Source organism: Chanos chanos, chromosome 16 (genome assembly GCF_902362185.1).
Source record: "Chanos chanos chromosome 16, fChaCha1.1, whole genome shotgun sequence".
Classification (NCBI taxonomy): domain Eukaryota; kingdom Metazoa; phylum Chordata; class Actinopteri; order Gonorynchiformes; family Chanidae; genus Chanos; species Chanos chanos.
In genome coordinates, this window is record NC_044510.1 from 5,862,817 (window position 1) to 5,882,571 (window position 19,755).

Below are 19,755 nucleotides of genomic sequence, written 5' to 3' on the forward strand. Positions count from 1 at the left end.
TTTTAGTGACCTTGCCCCAATTTTGCTCATATTTAAACTTTGAACCAACAGTCAGGCATTTTATGGACAAGTTCCAATTAACCCTGCCAGAGGGACATGAAAGTATGCTATAAACTTTCTATGATGGGCCTAACAGTAGATGTTACAGAAGGAGACCAATTGTGCATGTGTTCCAACTATGAAATATTGAACCTGCTTGGGGTATTTCAAAATTAGTATGCTTCCAAGTACAGTGTGTACTGTTAATATTTTGCCATGTTTGTTGATAATTGAAAAAGTTGCACTTGAACATTTTATGTACTAACTCACGAGACCATTACATAGATACACAAGAGGCACAAATCCAGCACAAAATATTTATTTCTTCAGATTTGAGTTAAAACAGTCAGAACAGCTTTCAAGGCAGATTAACAGAACAGTGCAAAAGCTCCATTGCTGCTGACACCAACGAGAACATCTTCCACAAGATCACGTCTTTACGCTGAACACTGAATTTAAGAACATTGTTATGATTTCAAGCACTGGTCATCGCTAAAGCCAAGATTGTGCACGCCGAGAATGAATGCAGGACAAGACACAGTGAAATAAATGTGGTTTTGTAGGCCACTGCCAAAGCCTGGGACTAGATTTAACTCTTCCCTCCCAGGGTGTGCTTGTCAAACAAGTACTCGGCCATGCGGTTGTTGGCCGCATCCATCTTTCTGAGGTTGGTAATGTAGTCTCCCAGCTTCTTAATGGCCTCCACCTGCTCGTTCAGGTAGTGGGTCTCAAGGAAGTCACAGAGCTGCGGGAGAGACAGATGGGAGATGTTAAAAAACAGAAGAAAACCCATCTAAAAGAGGAACTGGCAAGGTCAAATATCAGATGACTGTAGAATGACTGTCAGAATGACCTCTGGGCATGTATTTCTACACAGTAGCAGTCATATCCTCTTAAGGAAATACATTCATTACTGTTTCTTCCTTGACACATGCCAACGAGCAGTAAAACAAGGTTGGAGTGTGTGCGCATGCTCATCCCCACCCGCCCAGCAGTGGAAAATACTGGCACAATAGTGTTCCCTGTACGTGTGCGCGGGTGTTTGATTTAAAAAAAAAAAAAAAGACTTACATGGGGGTCGCCCTTCTCAGAGGCGATCTTATGCAGGTCCAGGAGAGCTTGGTTAACGTTCTTCTCAAGTTCCAGGGCGCAAATCATTGCTTCCAGGCCATTGCCCCACTCATCGCGGTCGGGTTTCTGCAGAAATAATTTTTTTTCCTTTCTCAGCAAATGGTCCAAGCGGTTCTTAGATAATATTTCCCTTTACTATTACGAGGCCAGCCGTTTTATAGAGAATCACAGTTCGGGGACTTACCTTGATGTCCTGAAGGAAAATGCGGCCGCCCCTCTTGTTCTGGAACGCCAGCAGCTTCTCAGCGTGCTCGCGCTCCTCATGACTGTTCTCCTTGAAAAAATGGGCGAAACCAGGGAGGGCTACGTCGTCACGATCAAAGAAGAAAGCCTGTAAGAAAGGGAGGAGGAAAGTATATTAGATGAAGAATAAGATAACAATTTGTAATTCATTCCCCCCCCCCATGTACTGCTTCAGGTTGTAAATTAATAACCAAAACATATTGATTGTTGACTCCGCGGCTAGGAGGCTACCCACAAGCAACTGCGTGTACGCAACACTGGTTTGTTTACTAAAATCACCTCTTGAAGAGGTTAAAGTCGCAAGTCTAACGTTCACGTACAAAGTGATAGGGGAATATAATATATTCACATTGACAAATAAATTAACAAATGCGCTTAGTTTGTTCTTAAGGCTCCGCAAGTAATTTGCTTATTACGGTGCCAAGGACACGCCGGTCTGACTTCTGATCTGTGAAAATACTCAAATCAAAGATTTCTTACCATCGAGGTGTAAGTGTATGAAGCAAAGAGCTCCATGTTGACCATCCTGTTAATGGCGGCCTCGCAGTCGCGGTGGTAATTCTGACGAATTTGGGACTCCATTTCGGCGGATTTTTTCGTCTTTTCTTATCAAAAGTACCGTACAAAAATATAATCTAAGTAAGTTAAATTAAAGCGGAATGTTAAGCCGTAAGGGACGAGAGAAGAAGTTCCGTTCAAGCACTGTTGAAGCAAGAACTCCTCGATGAATCTTCCCAAAGCTGTGAGAATCTAGCGTCTGTGTCTCTTATTTATCCCCAACAAACAGCATACGTCAGTGAAAAATAACGAGATAGTAAACAGCCAATCAAATACTGCAATTTAAGAAAATAGGCGGGCGACTTAAAGGTACTGGCCAACGACATGCTTAGACAAGGAAGTGTTGAGAATCGACCCCCCCCCCCCCAGAAAATACTAGACTGTAGTAATGTAACGTATATAATTATAAAACAGCAGAATTCTTGACCGGAATAAAAGATGTGAACAAGCAGTTACATTTTTATGTGCAATTAATGCAATGTCTTATGTGTCGTCCCTGTATTTTCAAAGCAGAGCGACCTTTTAACTTAACGACGCAGCTAAAGAACTACATGAACTGACCTTTACGTGCGGCTACAGATATCCTACTAATGATAAATTAATACATTTGTATACAAAAAATTCACAGTTTTGTGAACACTCGTGAAAAGGTTGGGTCCACAGTTGCACACTCGGACAGTGCCCGAGTCATAAGAAAAATAACACCACACTAAAAATTTCGTACACATTCACTGCAATTTCACATCATAGGGGACATATACTAATTTTTAGTACATTTATTCAGTGTAGAAACGTTAATCACTAAAATTTACTAAATGAATTAATGAGAAGGCATCGCCGCCATAACGTAGTACAAGAACAATGAACTCATTTCAGGCCGCGAAACTCATGTGACCGCGGTTAGGGGCTCCCTACAGCCGAGAGACGATTACTCAACACCTGGACTATGTCCCAAGGACACCTCAATAAAGATGGGCTTCGTTATTCCAAATAAGCCCACGTGTTCTGTCTGAAAGTCGAACTTTTATCTTGCTTTTGTGAAGAAGTAATGGAAATTTTACTTTCTGATACCTTTATCTAATCTAATTCTCTTGAAACGTTATAGCTAATAGCCTACTTTCTTATACCTAATTAGTGTTTCACTTTATATTGTGTTTAATGCATTTATTATTGCAGCCATCTGTACGTTACATAATGGCTGTAGGTACAACAGTTAGTCTAATTGTAAGTATTTAAAAAAAAGTCAAGAAACCATGATTTTAAGAATTGAAGGTTGTATGATTTTGTTTCAGAAGTTAAATAACCTGTGTGAATATTGATTTCATAAGACAAAACACACACACACCCAGTAGCCATTATCTTCGTTTGACTGTGTTTAAATATATACACTGTCAGTCAGATGGCAAACAATGTGATAGAGCCTTTGTTTCAGTTTCTAACATTTCTATCATACCAAAGTTCTTCCTCAACTGAAAAACTGCCTGTCATTCCGTCTCTCAGTCTCAGATTCTGATATGTTTATGTATGAATGAGAGAAGTACGCAAATGGCACCTGCACAGCTAAATGATTCGACTGTATCGTTAAAACCATTATACACTTGTGGGATAATGACTTTTAAACCTTATTTTCAGATAAGTTGTAATAAACATGATAAATATACGGTCAGTTTTGAAACTGATTTGATGGAATAAGTATTTTAGTCAGACATGTCATTAACCTTTGTGAGAGAGACATACTGGCGACTTTTTTCCCCCAATGATATTAGCTTTTTCAAACAGCGTTTTTGACAAAGTTCACTTTGGCTAATTATTAAAATGCTATCTTACTGATTTAGCTGAAATCAAACCTTTATTCAGTCCTCGCCATTGTATTATTTATTTACAGCTATAGGCTACATTTTTTCGTGAAAAACTACTGAATGAGTAAACTAATGAATGAAAGAAAATAACTGTTAATTATTAAATGTCATGTGTTTGTAGGGTTGCTGGTAAAGAGTTTTGACTAAGACGTTGCAGATACATATTGTTAAAATAGTTTCCCAAATTCAGTGTTGCTTCAGTTTGAAAGCTTTTTAATGTAAAGCTTTTATGTGTATGTGTGAATGTATGTATGTAGCCTATGTATGTATGTATGTATGTACCTTTTTTTAACTGTCATTCATTTGTTCTCTTTCGTTTTAAAGAGACAAATAATGAAATCACACACATGACTGCATAGTGATATTATCGCATTCTTTTTGTAAAAGAGTTATGACTCAACATTTTGCTAACTCTAACTAGTCACTGTACTGGTATGAACCCACATTGCTGTTTGGGTCACAAGACCTAAAATTGTGCTGTGTCACTCTGAGTCAGCATTTCAGCTTTCTTGCGTTCGTGGAGGGGGCGGGGGGTGTAACCATAACAACGACTCACCGTGTCCGCTTGTTTTGTCTGTCTGTGAACGCTCCAGGAGGAAATGAAAGGCAGAAGTGAGCTAATCATCATGTGTTATTCTGCAACGTAAACTGCACGTTGCATCAGAAGGAGAAAAAAGGAAAACAGGAGAAATTAAGCGGCTTGGAGTGAATTTTTTTTTAATATTAAAAAATTTGTTGAATGGCACCCAGGCTCAGTGACTGGTTTATCTCCGTGCCTTCTCCCAGAAATAACCAACCGACAATCTTGCGCGATATTTTAACCTTTACTATTCGTTATGTTCACATTACATCACTTAACATAAAGCCTCCCGTTACCCGAGCATTACAACTGACTGACAGGAATAAACGACATAGGCTCAGCGTTCTACGGCCCATTCTAATCTTTACCATCGTTTGCCCTCGGTATTAAATTGTGCCTTGTCATCTAATTCTTATCCAAACCCGGGTTAATGAGGTAGGTTGTGGTGGAAATGTGTGGATAGTTCTCGGAATGTGTCAGGCATGAAATTGACACCCATTCATGTTTTCTTGGAAGTCTGTCCAGTCCGTGCAGGACTGTGCTACTATCCCATATAACTTAAATAACTTTTCCATCTCCAGTGTCCAGCCAGGTAACTGTGACAATGCGTTTTCGGGCCACGAGTGGTAGGCCTGAGTTTTAACCAACACCATTTTAGTCAACAAAGAGCCAATCAATACCTCCGTTTTTTCCCCCAGAACTATTTTGTTGACATTCTAGCCGTTAATATTTGACTATACGTCTGACATCATCATTTTATACATTGTCATACTTGACCCTTGTACACGTTTGAGAATGTCATCTTGCAATATTTCAGTCATCTTGTTTACCAAGCTGTTATACCTCTGCTTCGGCTGATACTGTCGTTTAGAGACATTATTGTTTTTCCATTTTCCTAACTGTTTTTCCAGTTTTAGCACAGTGCTGGGTTACCTTCGCTATCATAAAGGTTTACTAAATTCTGCTCAAACGTAGCTCAACCTGTAATTCTAACTCACATGCCGGAGAACCTCCGTCCCTGTCTCTCCTACATATCGGCTTTGTGCATTTCTCAATCACATTCTGAACACCTGCCACCCTTTTGCTTTTTCTCATCAATATTTTTTCTGAGCAAATTATTTTTTTGGTCAGCTAGAACCAATGTTGTTGTCACATTACATTATCACTTGCGAACACATCTGTATGTACCTGTGTATGAACACATGTATGTATCTGTGAACATTTATGTTTATGTATGTGTTTCAAGAAAGAGGTGCTGTGAAAATTATTTTTGTGCGCTGTGATTTTTGTGTGCTCTGTTAACAGCAAACTGTTGCAACAGGCCTACGCCTTTTCTGCATGATATTGTGAAAATGGTTGTTGACGTAAAACTTCCATATCCTGACAATGGCCCCACTAAGATGAGGAACATTCCCAACAACTGTATTAATCTAAGTAAATACATTCAAATTCTCTCTCTCTCTCACACACACACACACACACACACACACACACACTTTAAGGTTAACAATTACTTTATTTCTGGACTTCAATGCAATTAAGCACTCCATCTTTACACATTGAGACTTTAAGTACATGTTTCATGTTTGGTCAGGCTCAGAACTTGTTACCATCGGTATAACACACCCGTAACTGAGACTCAGTGTTACAGTATATTTGGGTACAGTATTAGTTTGAACTTTACTCTCAAACATCCTTTATTATGTGAATGAAAGCAGAGGGCAGGGTGTGTAACTGTTTGATTAAAAGGGCTTGTTTTAACATGTCTGGGAATGTTAAAAAAAAAACAGACGTATGAGTGTCTGGTACAATAGAAGAATTTGAGTTATACCATATTAAAACAAAAACCTTTGTGTGTTGGAGAACACCATGGACATAACCAGCAACAGAGAAAGAGACCACAGAAAATAAAAGGTTCTTTCAACTTCATCCTCTTTCGCCGTTCATTTTTGACCTCAAAAAAGCAGACACATTCTTGGGCCGCATGTTTCAGACTCAACTTGGTTATTTCAATTCCTCTTTAACTTCTCTCTCTTTCCTTATTAAGTGCATTGTGAAATACTTCTTTTTTTCAGCCTCTGCAAAGACCTGAGCTTGATTAACCTCCTTCATCCTTCCAAAACTATTTAATTTATTGATTATCATCAATATTTCAATATTTGTTAAATTCATTCTTCTCTCGTTCTCTCTCTCGTTCTCTCTCTCTCTCTCTCTCACTCTCTCTCTCTCAGATTTAAGCAGTGGGAATCCAAAGACTCTTCCACACTACAGCCTCTCTCCAAATTTCTTCGAGAAGTGAGGGATGAGTCCAGTCTCTTCCTCCTCCTTGCTTTTCCTCCTCTTCCTCACTGTGTAGCCACAGACGCTTCAGAGGGCTACAGCAGGAGTGCTGGAGGAACTGACATCCCTGAGAAAGAGAAAGAGAGAAAAGGAAGAAAGAAAAGGGGGTGGGTCAGTTAGGAACAGATGACTTTGCATCTTTTCAAGGTCAAAAGTCCACCAAGTTGCAAAACAGGGCCCATGATAACCTCCTATGAGAATGAGGGTCGTATGTATAAATGTGACTGTTTTTACTTTAGTTTGTCCCAGAGGTCAGTGTTTTCTAGAATGTTCCTGTTTCAAGAAAGCCTTAAAACGCATTCTTAAAAAAAACTCTCATCAACTTCCATGAATAGCTAAAATCTAGTGGACAGACATCGTAGTGTCCGTGGAAAGTGGGCATTGACTCATATCTCATCACAGCAGACCGAGTCAATGTTATCCAAAAATTCAAGTTTGGTTTAAACCATTCTTTGGTTTGTGTTTTTTAAAACTAAATTTACTTACTCTCAGTTTACTTCTACACAAGATAACATGACTACATAAAAGAGTCACGTTGTAAAACGATACTCCAGTGTTTCTCACATGACTCACTCATGGTTGGTGTCCTTTAGATGTCGTCTCCTCAGAACTCGTTCTATTACGAATGTGTGAGCTTTTCACTCAACCTTGGGACACATCAAACTTATGTGGTGGTAAAAGTAACTCCAGGGCAGGAACTCAGGATACACTCAGTCTGGAACCTTTTTGTGAGTTCCAATAAAGATCAAGAGGAAACTGAAGTTGCACTAAATTTAGCCAGATAAATAAATATTGTCCAAAAAGAGGCAGAAGTCTCTCTTTCACACCAGGTTTACTGTGAAACTAGCAGTTTCACTGAAGTTCATTCATTCAGTATCACTGAAATAACCCACATCTCATTGTCCACATTCACACTAAGTTCAAGTTCAAGTTCAAGTCTATTTGTATAGCGTTTTTCTACAATCACAATTGTCTCAAAGCAGCTTCACAGCGATCGGTGCCTAAACCCCCAGTGAGTGAGCCCAAGGCGACAGTGACAAGGAAAAACTCCCTAAGTCTGTTTACTAGTTCTTTAATGATAAAAACGGTTTAATGAACCTTTCTCAATATTTGTGAGACCCAGATAAAAGATTGGGGAAATAGCTAAAGGCTGTCTATGTTTCCCTGATAACAAAGAAACAGCAAAATGCAAAATAACAGTTTTGAATTACAGTATAAGAATTCTGGGTCAGAATAATGAGAGTAAGATGAAGTTTATGATATAGTTGTACATCCCCAAATGTACTATTGTTCAAGAAATCATATATCATATATGTATTTGCTGACTGGTTTATTAGCAGCTGTAATATTTCATGCCAGTTGCCACCACCCTTTATGTAAACTCAGTCATGAGCTAGTCATAGCTAGTGTCTCTGTAGTACAGTTATCAGTTGATGCAGTTGTTGTAGCTGTCTTATGACTGGCCAGATACTGGTGGGGACGATTATGCTGTCATACATGCCATTGTGATGTCACAATTACTGGGTCTCATGAGAGTTCCATTAGTACTAATCTGTATACAACCATTTAAAACTAATTCACAGATCAGCAGCTTAGTGTGAGTAGGGTCAGAGAGAAAGAGAGACACTCACTTCTTTACTGCCCCAGTACCATATAGCCTGTATGACGCTGTGATTGGCTAACGCATGGGTAAGCTGATCTCTGCCCCCTGTGATGACGCTGACCACGCCTGCTGGGAGATCAGAGTCCACAAGCACCTGAGATGGGACAGAGGAGAGAAACAGTAGGTCACTGAGTGTCATCTGATTCAAAAGAAGAAAACACAAACATTCACATGACTGGTAAGGGTAATATAGTGCAGCTAAAAGTCAGCGAGGAGAACTTTGCTCTGTTGTCTCCACAGAGATCACAAGGTCCTTAATCTGCACTGAATCAAAATAACTAACTTACAGACCCACACACTCACACTACACATGGGCTGTCAGATGCCTACACAGAGGAATGGGCAAAAAACACACACACACACACACCTGGATGAACTCCAGTGATGGAAGAGGGTATTTTTCACTGGGTACCATGACTACAGCATTGCCCACGGCAACAGCTGCTCCAAGCAGGGAAACCAAGGAGAGGATGGGTTTTCGGTCAGGTAAGATCACACCCACCACCCCTATGGCCTCTGGGATGGACAGGGCAGAGCCAGATTGGGGGAGGAGCTAGGGAGAGGAACACATCATCCAGTATATGTGAGACTATAAATTATGAATAGATGAATTTAGCTACACAGATAAACAAATCTCAGTTTGGAATCAATAAAATAATACATGAATTTATTTAAAAGTAACTAACAACAATATTAGGAAAAAAAAGTCCAATATGATAAATTGCAAAAAGTTCAATAGGTCTCACCTGGACTCCACCCCTCTCTTTATCACACCAAGCCGCCAAATCGTAGAGCCTGAAGACGCTAAGCTCCACCTCCTTGCTAGCTTCTTCCAGTGAGAGGCCAGTTTGCTTGTGGATTGATGTAGCTATGTCCCGCCCCCTCTTCTCTAGATTGTTAGCCAGGGAGTAGAGTGACTGAGCGCGCGCAGATGGGCTTTTCTTCATCCAGCTAGAAACAAGAGCAAAGAAACAAGATTTAAATACAGAAAATAAAAACCGAAAAAATGGATTAACTGAAGTGCTCACTAGTATATACATCCACTGAAGGAGAGAAAGATATTTCAATCCCTCTTTAATGTGGAGTAACAACAACCCAGTAATCTGGGCGAATGCAACAGGGAGAGAGGATTGTCCACACTATTTACACTTGAAAAAAAATTATTTTGTAAAATACTTGGATTTTCCAAAACTGTTACAGAGAAACACGAAGTAAAACATGTTGCGGAAATTGAGTGTTAGAGACGTGTGTATGGCTGAATGAGTCAAACACATTCTCACTTCCGCTTATCCCGGAGGGATAAACACAGAGGAGTCAGTCATTTGGACCGTTCCAGGCTCTTTAAGGGAAAGACAGCAGGATCTCACCCTGGCTGGACCTTGGCGGCTGCCTCCACGGCGTTACGGACGTCCTTCCTCCCTCCGTCTGGGCAGTAAGCCAGAACAGCGCCCCCTGGGCCCGAAACTGACTTAGTGCAGCCAGAGTCAGCCTTCTTCTGCTGACCACCGACAAACTGCTGGTAAGAGCGAGGGATACTGAAAGAAAAAGAGTGAGTAAAAGACAGACAGACAGAATGAGGAAAGAGAGCGTGAGAGAGAGAGAGAGAGAGAGAGAGAGAGAGAAAGAGAGAGAGTTGCTTGCTGGACAGCATTTCAAAACAACCCTGACCTCTAGTGGGCATGGATTGGTAACAGAATAACTAGAGACATCCAAACAGGCTTTCTAGGACACACACACACACATACCTGGATGGGTCAGCTCCCTCTGGAATTGAAGCCCTGGATTCCGCACTTCCAAAAGAGCTGTAGTCCACAGAACTGGGCGTGGACCGAGGAAGTGGTGGCGACTGGGTGGGACGCAAGAACTGATACAGACCCTGCAAAACCGCCCCCCCAACAACCAATCAGATATTCAGGAAAGTGTGTGGAACCAACAAGAATTCGATTGTTACTGGCTAAGTGGCAACCATTAAAATGAGCAGCCAATCAGAAGGAAGTGTTTACCTCTCTACCTCCGTCAGTGCTGGTCCCACTCTCTTTTCGTCCAGAGAGAGGAAGCGAGGGATCCGCGATGGAGTGAGAGTTCACCCATACAGAGCCCACAGACAGACTAGAGCGAGAAAAAAAGAGAGAAAGAAAAGAGAGAGAAAATGAGAGAGTTTTAGAAGACATGCAAGAACTGAGGCAGACAGGGGATCAGAAAGACAAATGAACAGGTAGAACTGTTTGCTTACCTCTTAGCACATTCCAGTGCCAGGGTTAGATCTTCTGTCCAGATTGAGGCGGCCTGACCGTGTGGACTGTGGTTACCTGGCAACAGACCACCACCACATTGACTCTGACCACAGCTCTCATAACCATGACAACCAAAACAGGTACATCACAAACTACAGCACACGACTCTGAATTTTTTATCTCGTACTATCCAGTATTTCATTAGAATAAAAGCATCTTAAGGCAACTTTTGAAGAATGTCTTCATGCTTTCTGTGTTTTTTTGCCAAACGACAGGTCACGCCTGAAATCAGAGAGTAACTTCGTCATGGCTAAAGGAACGACTGAAATTTTTATTTTTTATTTTTTTAAATAAAATTTTTATTTATACAATAACACAGCATACTCTTCACATCCCTTTGCACAGGGTTGAGTTTTTTGTTTGATGATCAGTTGTCAGAATATTTGTCTGAGGTATTTGAATGAGCCCCCCCCCATACCGAGTGTGACTCCCTCTGCGTTGCTCCTGAAGGAGAGGAGAGGAAGGACGGGTCCAGGCGGAGGGGAGACAACACAAGCACAGGAGGGAGCAACTCCACATAACACTGTGGGTGGATACGCAGACCCTGAGGGAGGTGGAGTACAGGACTGGATCAACTGAAATGCAAAGAGAGAGCAGACACACAGACACACACACACACACAGACACACACACACACACACACACACACACAGACAGACACACACACACACACACACGCAGACACACACACACACACACGCAGACACACACACAGACACACACACAGACACACACACACAGACACACACACACACAGAGTAAGCATTAGGAAACTTGTATAAAAATAAACACTGAGAGGCATGTAATAAATCTAATGGACGTTGGCTTCATATCTGGGTGTGATGTGTGAAGGTGTCTTGACTTGAGTCGACTTACTGTCGCCCCCTGCTGCTGAGCCTCTTGCACTGCAGCGTCCACCACAGCCCTGTCTGAATTAGCCAACAGGGGAACACTCTTCATCCCTGTCATTCTCAACCTCAGCCGGGCAACAACACTGTCCCAAACTGACTCCTGCACACACAACACCCACCGCCACTGAGAGAGAGAGAGAAAGAAAGAAAGAGAGAGAGAGAGAGAGAGAGAGAGAGAGAAAGAGAGTGAGTAAAACATGTTACATCAAAACAGCTTACACTTTGCAACTGCATTTATTTAGCAGATACAGTTATCAAGAGTGACTTACATTGCTGAGTTGAAAAGAACTACTAATAGGTTCCCCTATAGAATATAACCTTTCCATGACATTTTATCAGTAATTTGGGGAGATTTAATGTAAGCACTACAGTAGTTTGGGTTAGTCAGAGTTCAGGTATAATGTGAAAATGAGTTTTCTGTTTCTGGCAGAATATAGGAAGGGGCTCTCTCATTGCCACATAAGTAGGTATATTATGAACAGTGGACAGAAAGGGACACAACATATCAAGGACTTTATTTCTCCCATATTTATCCTCACTGGCTGACATCTTACCTCTCTCTTCTTTTTGAATGCTGTCTCAATCACTCCATCCACAGCACTGTCAATGTCAGCAGACTCAAAGATAATGAGAGGACACACAGAGCTGAGGGAGAGAGAGTAAGAGACAGGTACCCCCCAGCCAGCTGTCTGCTTAGCCAACATCTCTCCATCCTGACACAGAGAGAGAGAGAGGGAAGGAGAGGGAGAGGGAGAGAGACAGAGAGGGACTTATCAGAGACATCACCCTGTCATCAGCAAACTCTTATCTAGTCTCTCCTCACATATGTATGAAATAAACCTTTGGTCAAATGCTCTTCTCACTTTCTAGATTAAAAACCACACACACACACACCCCTACCTGTTTGTTGCCACTGTAGGTCAGATAGTTCACTTGAGAATTTTGTGCCACTTGAGCTCCCAATGACATATCACTGCCCGTCAAGACGCTGAGCACTCCAGAAGGAAGTCCCGCCTCCACAAACAGCTGGGCCAGTAGCAGACTTGGAAGGGCTGTTGCCACGCCAGGGATTACAGTAACAGCATTGCCTAGGATACAGAAATAGGTCAGTGGCCAAAGTCTGGTTGCTCTTCATGGCATTCTAATCGCCCATACTTTGGTAGGAAATTGACAACAGGACGCCGGGCACCACAGAGCTACTTCATATTGACACAAAGTTTGTGTGGGGGGTAGAGAAACTCACCCATAGCTAAAGCTGGTATAGCCTTCAGCCAGAGAGAGTACAGAGAACAGTCATCAGAGCCAACGACTGCAACCACACCTATGAGACAGAGTAACATGAAAATTATATAACTGGTCGACAACACATGCTCACACGCCAGTTCTCTCTCTCTCTATCATACACACGCACCTCGTGGGGTCCAGTCAGGCATAGACGTGTCTCGTATCTGAGCCCAACCAGCGTAGTACTGGGCCAGTCTGACCAGTGTGGCAGGAGAGGTGGGAGACTGGGAGAGCTCACACAGCTCTGACACACATTGGCTGTGTTTCTGCAGTACGCTCGCCAACCTAACACACACACACACACACACACACAAACACACACACACACCATAGTCAATGCAACTGCTTTGTGTTAAAGGACAAAGAGATACAACTTCAACCATTCAGAACTTAAAAACATTTGCCTTGGCTCTTTTCAACTAATGTCATATTTTCTATAACAAAGTTTTTACATAGCAGTGCAATGCACACATACTAACCACTGCATAGAGGCCACTTTCCAAAATGAACTCTTTCAAAAAAAACATATGCCAACAAAGCAAAGTTTCACTGTCATGAGCTGTTCAGTTATTTCCATAGTTCTGCAGTGTTTGGTACCTCAGAAAGACCTTGGCTCTCTGGTAACAGCTCAGGTCATTCCAGGCCTTGTAAGCACTGGTCGCAGAGGACATGGAGGCAGAAATGTCATCCTCTGTCGCACAGACTGTGGTACACACACTTCCACCTGCAGAGAGAGAGAGAGAGAGAAAAAAAGACAGAGACATAATTAGATATAAGTGAGGAATGAAAGGAGACTATTCACAGATACATTAAAAAACAGATTAGATCGGTTTTTCCTGATTCATTTATTTCTTGTGCTCCTGGAAGCCTACGGCACAACCCGTTTTTATCTCCCTGCTCTAACACACCAACTCATCTCAGTAGCTGCCTGACCAGCCAGTGATTAGTTAAGGCAGGTGTGTCAGAGCTAAGACCTAAACCTTGGATACACAGAAGCAAAACCCGGGAAACACTGAAGTAGATGATAAAAAGAGTGAAAGGATGAGACTGACAGGATAAGAAATAAGCGTAAATGGAAAGTGAGTGATGAAAGACAGACAGAGAGAAAGAAGGAGAGAGAGAAATCTGATCGACGTATCTTAGTTTTTCTCACCCGTCGCATCGGTCACAGTGCGTGACTGCCTGCCCGTTGGGCTAACAAACTTCCCATCGATGAAGAGCCCTAAAGAACGAGAGTGCTGGTCCAGCCAAGACTGAAACAGAGGACAATTTCCAAAAAAAAAAAAGAAAGAAAAGAAAAGAGAACAGTAGGAGGCTAGTCAGACTCTTGCAACAAACAATGAATTGACACTGCATTTTCAGTTTGTTCAAATATCTTTTAAATCAACGGCATTACAGTTTTTATCTTTTAACTGAGAAAGCATTAAGGCAATAGCTGTTTTTTCTTTCTTGGCTCCACATATTTTTGCTTCTGCTCAACCCATAACTGTCATACCACTAACGTTTCTGATTTAACTGATCAGGTCATTTAGTCTTTTGATTAAGTGAGTCAGTTGCATCATAAATGAACTGGCTAAACTGCTGTGGCCTGGAAGGTTTGATGGAATGGAATGAGTTACAAAGTTACTCTGAGTTACTCTGCGTTACAAAATTCATGTCATAAGGACATTTGGAAAAAGACTTCCAACATTATCTTCAAAGATATATTTAAGAGAGGGTGATTACTGTTCAACGGTTCCTCTGCAGGACAATTCTTAAAGGAATATGCATAAACAATATGTACACATATTAACGGATGAACAGGGTTGAAATAAAGTCCTGATTGGCCGCCATAGACACACCTCTTCAGATTATCCAATTCACTCGGACTCTAAACTCCGTGACAATCACAGTGAATCTTTAACCAACGTTTAGGTCTTTGGCACGAAAATTGTGACACTGTCTTGCTAAATTCTCAGACCTTTATGCTCATCGGACTCACACTTCCACGTTTGCGGAGAACGGCTACGGGCCAGCGCGGTTTTGTTCTGTGCTTGATGACTCTAATAACTTTATCTAAGAATTTTAGCTTCATTTACTGTCACATGTCTTCCTTGTGAGTTTACGTTGATGTAATACAAATCACGTGCAAACCATACACTAACTAGACAGAATATGCCCAATTGGTTTAAAGTTGTCCATTCTGATTGCTAGTTGATTGCACTTTAAATATCACCTACCGAGACATTTTGTGAGTTGCTGGTTTTGTTATCTTAACAAGAAAAGGTGAAAACCTTACCTGTGCAGTGCTGGAGGAAGAACTAGATGGTCCGTACTCCATAGATTGAAATATATCGTGAACGGTCTTCGTGGTACTCCCTGCCATAACATGCACCTATATTTACAGCATCAAATTATTTTCACATACAGTTTGATGCAGACAGCTAATTTCCAGTATTTAAATCGAAGGTGATTCGTTCTAGAATTGCTTCACGTGAAAAACAAGACAAGGGCTACCCCTTCCTTCGAAATACTACACTGGAGGAGGACACGAAATAACCACAGTAATATTAAACTAAAGGAAAAAAACTCGCTTTTGTGATTTTCTTACGTAAAATTAGTCGTTTGGGAAGTTCGCAAAAAATGCAACGTGCTGCTTTGAAGAGCTTCTCCGCATTCACTCGTATTACTCCGCCCAAAAGACTGTCACTGACTTCTTTACTGTACGTGAACCAATAAACGCAATTCAAGTGGGATCGAAGCCTATGCATACACTTGTTTTCGCACGGATGAGTATCAGAGATGGACAGATGTTCCCTTGTAGAAATCTCTAACAATTCAGGTTCTGAAACTGCGAAAGAACAATTCGGCTAATTCGTACTGTGTGTGTGTGTGTGGGGGGGGGCGTTTTGTTTTGTTTTTTTACTTTTTATTTTGCGAAAACTGACTCGTAAAGAAGTTAGATTAAAATCTTAACTCAAAAATCTTTTTAGCTCGGTATATTCATGAAAGCTAACGCTGCGCAATAATAACGCAAAAGCCGTTAACGCTATATTTATTGAAAGGGGCGTCTGCGTGCGAAGAAGGGCCAATGACCATAGAGATTCTAAAAGCTAACAAGTCAATCGGCCACTGCCACTGCAGACTGAGTAAGAGGACACAAAGTTCTCGTATATATTCGGAACACAGAAAATACCATTGTGTTTAACTGATAAGTAGTGTTCGTATCCGTCGCGCTTCTTTTTTAAAAATGTCGATTGTTCTCAGTTTTTGAGTGATTATAGAGGTACCTCATAAGCTTTTGACAGACAGGAGACGTGGCAGAGAAAAAACAGACAAGGATAACCAAAAAAAAAAACCGTAGTGAAGTTGTCAAACTTTCTGTATTGCAATGGAAAGTGATGGGACACCAGGTAAGTCATCATGTACGTTTGTGTATCCTGTAAAGATGTTTTTGTCGTTGTTTGTTTTACTTTATGTACATCTATCTGAACATACTTTTTGTGTTCTAATTCTTTATGTGCCTGCAGAAGACCAGATTGGTGAAGCGGTCTTGATTGAGTAAGTTTCACTTTCACTTTAGTTTATTTACCATTTTTGAGTCCATTCATACAGGTTGAATCTTTTGTCTAAAGTATTTTCTATAACTGCCGTTGCATTTTAACATTTATACTTCATTACTTCATGTTTTGTGAGATGGGGTGTGGTTGTATCGACAGAGGATCCTAATGAAAGGAGTTTCCATGTCTCCCAAGCTGGTGTTTCTTTCTCTTTTGTTTTATAGCACTACACATTAGACCTTGTACCTTGTTAGTACAATAGAAAGTAAAAATAATTACAAAATGACATTCAGGTTAGATGACCTAATTTGATCTACATCCATCCATCCATCCACATATCCATCTATCTATCTGTCTGTCTATCTATTTCAAGAAAAGGGCTCTTGTTAATAATTCTACATTTTTCCACTGTTCTCTCTGTCTCAAAGGGTGGTGCGGGGGGAGGTGGAGGAGGTGACAGAACAGCAGCATACTGCTCCTGTGCTCCTCCCTAAGCCTCGGAGCCTGAAGAACATGCAGGACCAGAAACTGGTACATGAACTGGGACAAACAATAAGGATCATCGGGGACAAACTGGATCAGAACACAGAATTTAATGCGTTAGTCTTTTCTCTTAGCACTTCATCCACTTTTGGGTTCCACTTAAAGGCAAACTAAACACACTTTCACCCTGCGCCATGAGTCGTTTTGCAGTTAACTTAAATACTCAAGCATGAATGTGAGTACTACACAGGAAGAAAAACACAATGGAGCCAGTTCCAGCTTTACTTTGGCGTACAGTGACATTAATGTACAATGGCTGTTCCCTGTTTGTGTCAGATGTTTGTTTTAAATGCTTGTGTCTATTTCTGTCACTTCTCAGCATGATTGATGGATTGGGGCGTGTGGCAGACAAAAAGAGTTTCTCGAAGCTGGTGCAGGAAGTCTTCAGAGATGATCAGATTAACTGGGGAAGGATTGTTGTCCTATTCTATTCAGTGGGGAAACTAGCCGCCATGGTACCCATTTCAGTTTCCCCTTTGATTTGTACTCTCTGCTTTGCGTTTCCCTGAGTCATCAGAGGGGAGAAAAAATAAAACTTCTCTCAGCTGTCTGCTCCCTGACTCACAGACACTTCCAGATATTCTAAACTCTGTAGGTTGAGTTGGACACCATACTATAGTCTGTCTGAGGGAAGATGTAAAAGTTGTTTTGTTTTGTTTTCTCGTTTTGTTAGATGGCGCGGGATAACTTCCCAATGATAGACGGTATCATCAGTTTAACCATGGATTTCTTCAGGAGAAAACTGTTGGACTGGATACGCAATGTGGGAGGATGGGTAAGAAGCAACACACACAAACACACATATTGTGACAGACATTATTCTGTTTCCATTATCGTAAGCCATATTGCTAACATGTATGCATGAATACCATCCATGTTAAAAAGTAATCTTTCTTTCACTTTCTTTCTTTGACATTTCCTTTCTCTGTCCTCTTACGCACAGATAACATGCATCTCAGAAGTGACCCAGTTTTCACTGGAACATCTCTCAATGTCATCCTTCAACTCCATCTGCCGTTTTTCTGGCATTATTGGTATTTTCATCACTGGGGTCCTCGTTGGCACCTTTATTACGTGGAGACTGAACAAAAACAGCTGAGAGAGAGAAAGAGAGGGAGGAGAGAGGATCGAAGGACAGTAATGAGTTTCCGTTTCAAAAATGCTTCTAGAATCTATGGGTGGGTTTCATCTGTACTGTAGCTTCCTTCACCTGGTTTACGCCTGATTTCAACTTTCTGGACCTTTTTTGTTTACATTAGATATGAAGCTTACTAATTGCTCTTTTATCTCATTGCTAATATATTTACACTAAACCATTCTGGATGCCAAATGTCCGTACTAATGTCCATAATACTGACAGATGGTACTCTTGTGAAGGGTTAACTGTGCCTTAATGCAAGCGGGGGGGGGGGGGCATAACCCTAGCTTTGCTGACTTTAATGTTAGCAAATCTATGCTTTAAGAAGGACATTAAAGACAGTGTATAACAATCTACCTTCATTTTTCATTATGCAGCTCCGTTTATTTCATTAGTATAATAATCTATTTATAATCCATTAATGTTTTTCTGTGGTTCCAGTTAATCAGAATCCATGTTTCTGCTTTCCTCGTGACGTATGCAGCTGTCAGATACTTCAAATTTAGTTGCAAACTTGTACCTTTGCCGTCTGAATCACTGAGACGTCCAACGGCATGCAGATCAGATCCACCCAATATAATACTGGCCAGTTTGTTAGAGGCCCAGTGTTCTTATTACTGGACGGGAAGTGATAAGCACAACCACTTTGCACAGAACAAGCAAATCAGATGAAGAAATAGACCTGTAGGATCTTTATGTATATATATGTATGTATGTATATATATATATATATATATATATGACTGTTGCACTGCCTTTGCTATCCTGTTTTAAAATAAAGTTATATTTTTAGATAAATTCTGCACTGATTATACTCCATGCATTAGGTGCATACAAAGACATATCCTTGATTATGGTTACTCTTCAATATGTGTAAGAATCATCTTTGTAATTTACCTCATCTGTAAGTAAGGTTGTTAGCATTCTTAAGTGCCTTGTTGCCAAAAATTCATAACGACTGTTTTATCAATAAACCTGTCAGAGACAAAGAAAATAAAGTGGCAGTTTGTCGTTGTAACGTACATAAATGATAATTATGTTTTAATCACAGGGAGGAAAATCCATTCAGGGATTAAGATTAGCACTCCTGCAAACCTGCAGTGTTTTGTACATGGTAATATAGGATCTTAACATAGTGACTGACTTGAATGACAATCTGTTGGCTTTGATCAGTGATTTTCCTCATAACAAACTAATTTCAAATTGAAACATTCTGTTATGTTTTTTTTTCACGGCTGAGTTGCAAGCATTTGAAGATTATTGGTGCATTCAGGTCTATTCTATTCTATTGTTTGAATGTGAATGTTTTGAAAATCTCTCCAGTTTATATATCGTGGTGGTGGACCTGTAAGAGTCATTCCACCAGTAAACTTTTGCATTCTTTTTTAAAGTTATGCCAATTGTACTGATGTTTTTCCTGTTTCCTAAGAGATTATATACTTATGATGCAACTTGCCAAATAAACCTGTATTTGGAAAAAGTTGGAACAATGTTTGCTTTTATCCATCTATCGTATATAACATGTCTTGCATTTTAAGAAAAATAACGGGTATGATTCCTTAAAAAGTAAAAACAACAACAAAAAATGACATTCATTTAATTACATACCCAAGGTTATATTTGAAAGGTGGCC

The 19,755-nt window shown here is 40.7% G+C and overlaps 3 protein-coding genes across 4 annotated transcripts; 1 reads left to right on the plus strand and 2 right to left on the minus strand.

The window, feature by feature from the left end:
• Positions 1-342: 342 nt before the first annotated feature.
• LOC115829882 (ferritin, middle subunit) lies at positions 343-2,166 on the minus strand. The gene is made up of 4 exons (XM_030794053.1): positions 1,894-2,166; positions 1,355-1,501; positions 1,111-1,236; positions 343-784 (listed from the first exon to the last, which is right to left on the minus strand). The coding sequence occupies exons 1-4, from the start codon at positions 1,993-1,995 to the stop codon at positions 629-631; spliced, it is 531 nt and encodes a 176-aa protein (XP_030649913.1). The 5' UTR covers positions 1,996-2,166; the 3' UTR covers positions 343-628.
• A 3,740-nt stretch (positions 2,167-5,906) lies between these two features.
• aldh16a1 (aldehyde dehydrogenase 16 family, member A1) lies at positions 5,907-15,578 on the minus strand. 2 transcript variants are annotated; one of them, XM_030793449.1, is made up of 18 exons: positions 15,493-15,578; positions 15,181-15,276; positions 14,056-14,155; positions 13,500-13,626; positions 13,030-13,187; positions 12,862-12,939; positions 12,519-12,706; positions 12,173-12,331; positions 11,584-11,742; positions 11,126-11,282; positions 10,647-10,722; positions 10,417-10,522; positions 10,159-10,289; positions 9,781-9,948; positions 9,160-9,364; positions 8,781-8,966; positions 8,382-8,507; positions 5,907-6,817 (listed from the first exon to the last, which is right to left on the minus strand). In XM_030793449.1, exons 2-18 carry the CDS (start codon positions 15,265-15,267, stop codon positions 6,644-6,646), a joined length of 2,385 nt encoding a protein of 794 aa, XP_030649309.1. In that variant the 5' UTR covers positions 15,268-15,276; positions 15,493-15,578; the 3' UTR covers positions 5,907-6,643. The 2 variants fall into 2 exon arrangements, with proteins under 2 accessions (XP_030649309.1, XP_030649310.1); XM_030793450.1 differs by lacking the exon at positions 15,493-15,578 and having other exon boundaries at positions 15,181-15,483.
• A 582-nt stretch (positions 15,579-16,160) lies between these two features.
• LOC115829852 (apoptosis regulator BAX-like) lies at positions 16,161-18,284 on the plus strand. Its single transcript, XM_030794020.1, has 6 exons — positions 16,161-16,294; positions 16,412-16,442; positions 16,870-17,040; positions 17,304-17,483; positions 17,699-17,759; positions 17,928-18,284. Exons 1-6 carry the CDS (start codon positions 16,273-16,275, stop codon positions 18,081-18,083), a joined length of 621 nt encoding a protein of 206 aa, XP_030649880.1. The 5' UTR covers positions 16,161-16,272; the 3' UTR covers positions 18,084-18,284.
• Positions 18,285-19,755: the final 1,471 nt, after the last annotated feature.

Bases quoted from the DNA above. Each gene is read 5' to 3' on its own strand.
- LOC115829882 (XM_030794053.1), bottom strand. From the start codon at position 1,995: ATGGAGTCCCAAATTCGTCAGAATTACCACCGCGACTGCGAGGCCGCC. The intron at 1,237-1,354 runs GTAAGTCCCCGA...TTATTTCTGCAG, and splicing joins TTTTCCTTCAGGACATCAAG to AAACCCGACCGCGATGAGTG. The intron at 785-1,110 runs GTAAGTCTTTTT...TCTCTCCCGCAG, and splicing joins CTGAGAAGGGCGACCCCCAT to CTCTGTGACTTCCTTGAGAC.
- LOC115829852 (XM_030794020.1), top strand. From the start codon at position 16,273: ATGGAAAGTGATGGGACACCAG. The intron at 16,295-16,411 runs GTAAGTCATCAT...ATGTGCCTGCAG, and splicing joins GGAAAGTGATGGGACACCAG to AAGACCAGATTGGTGAAGCG. The intron at 16,443-16,869 runs GTAAGTTTCACT...TCTGTCTCAAAG, and splicing joins GGTGAAGCGGTCTTGATTGA to GGTGGTGCGGGGGGAGGTGG.
- aldh16a1 (XM_030793449.1), bottom strand. From the start codon at position 15,267: ATGGCAGGGAGTACCACGAAGACCGTTCACGATATATTTCAATCTATG. The intron at 9,365-9,780 runs GTGAGATCCTGC...TCTTGTTTCTAG, and splicing joins GCCGCCAAGGTCCAGCCAGG to CTGGATGAAGAAAAGCCCAT. The intron at 8,967-9,159 runs GTGAGACCTATT...TCCTCTCCCTAG, and splicing joins AAGAGAGGGGTGGAGTCCAG to CTCCTCCCCCAATCTGGCTC.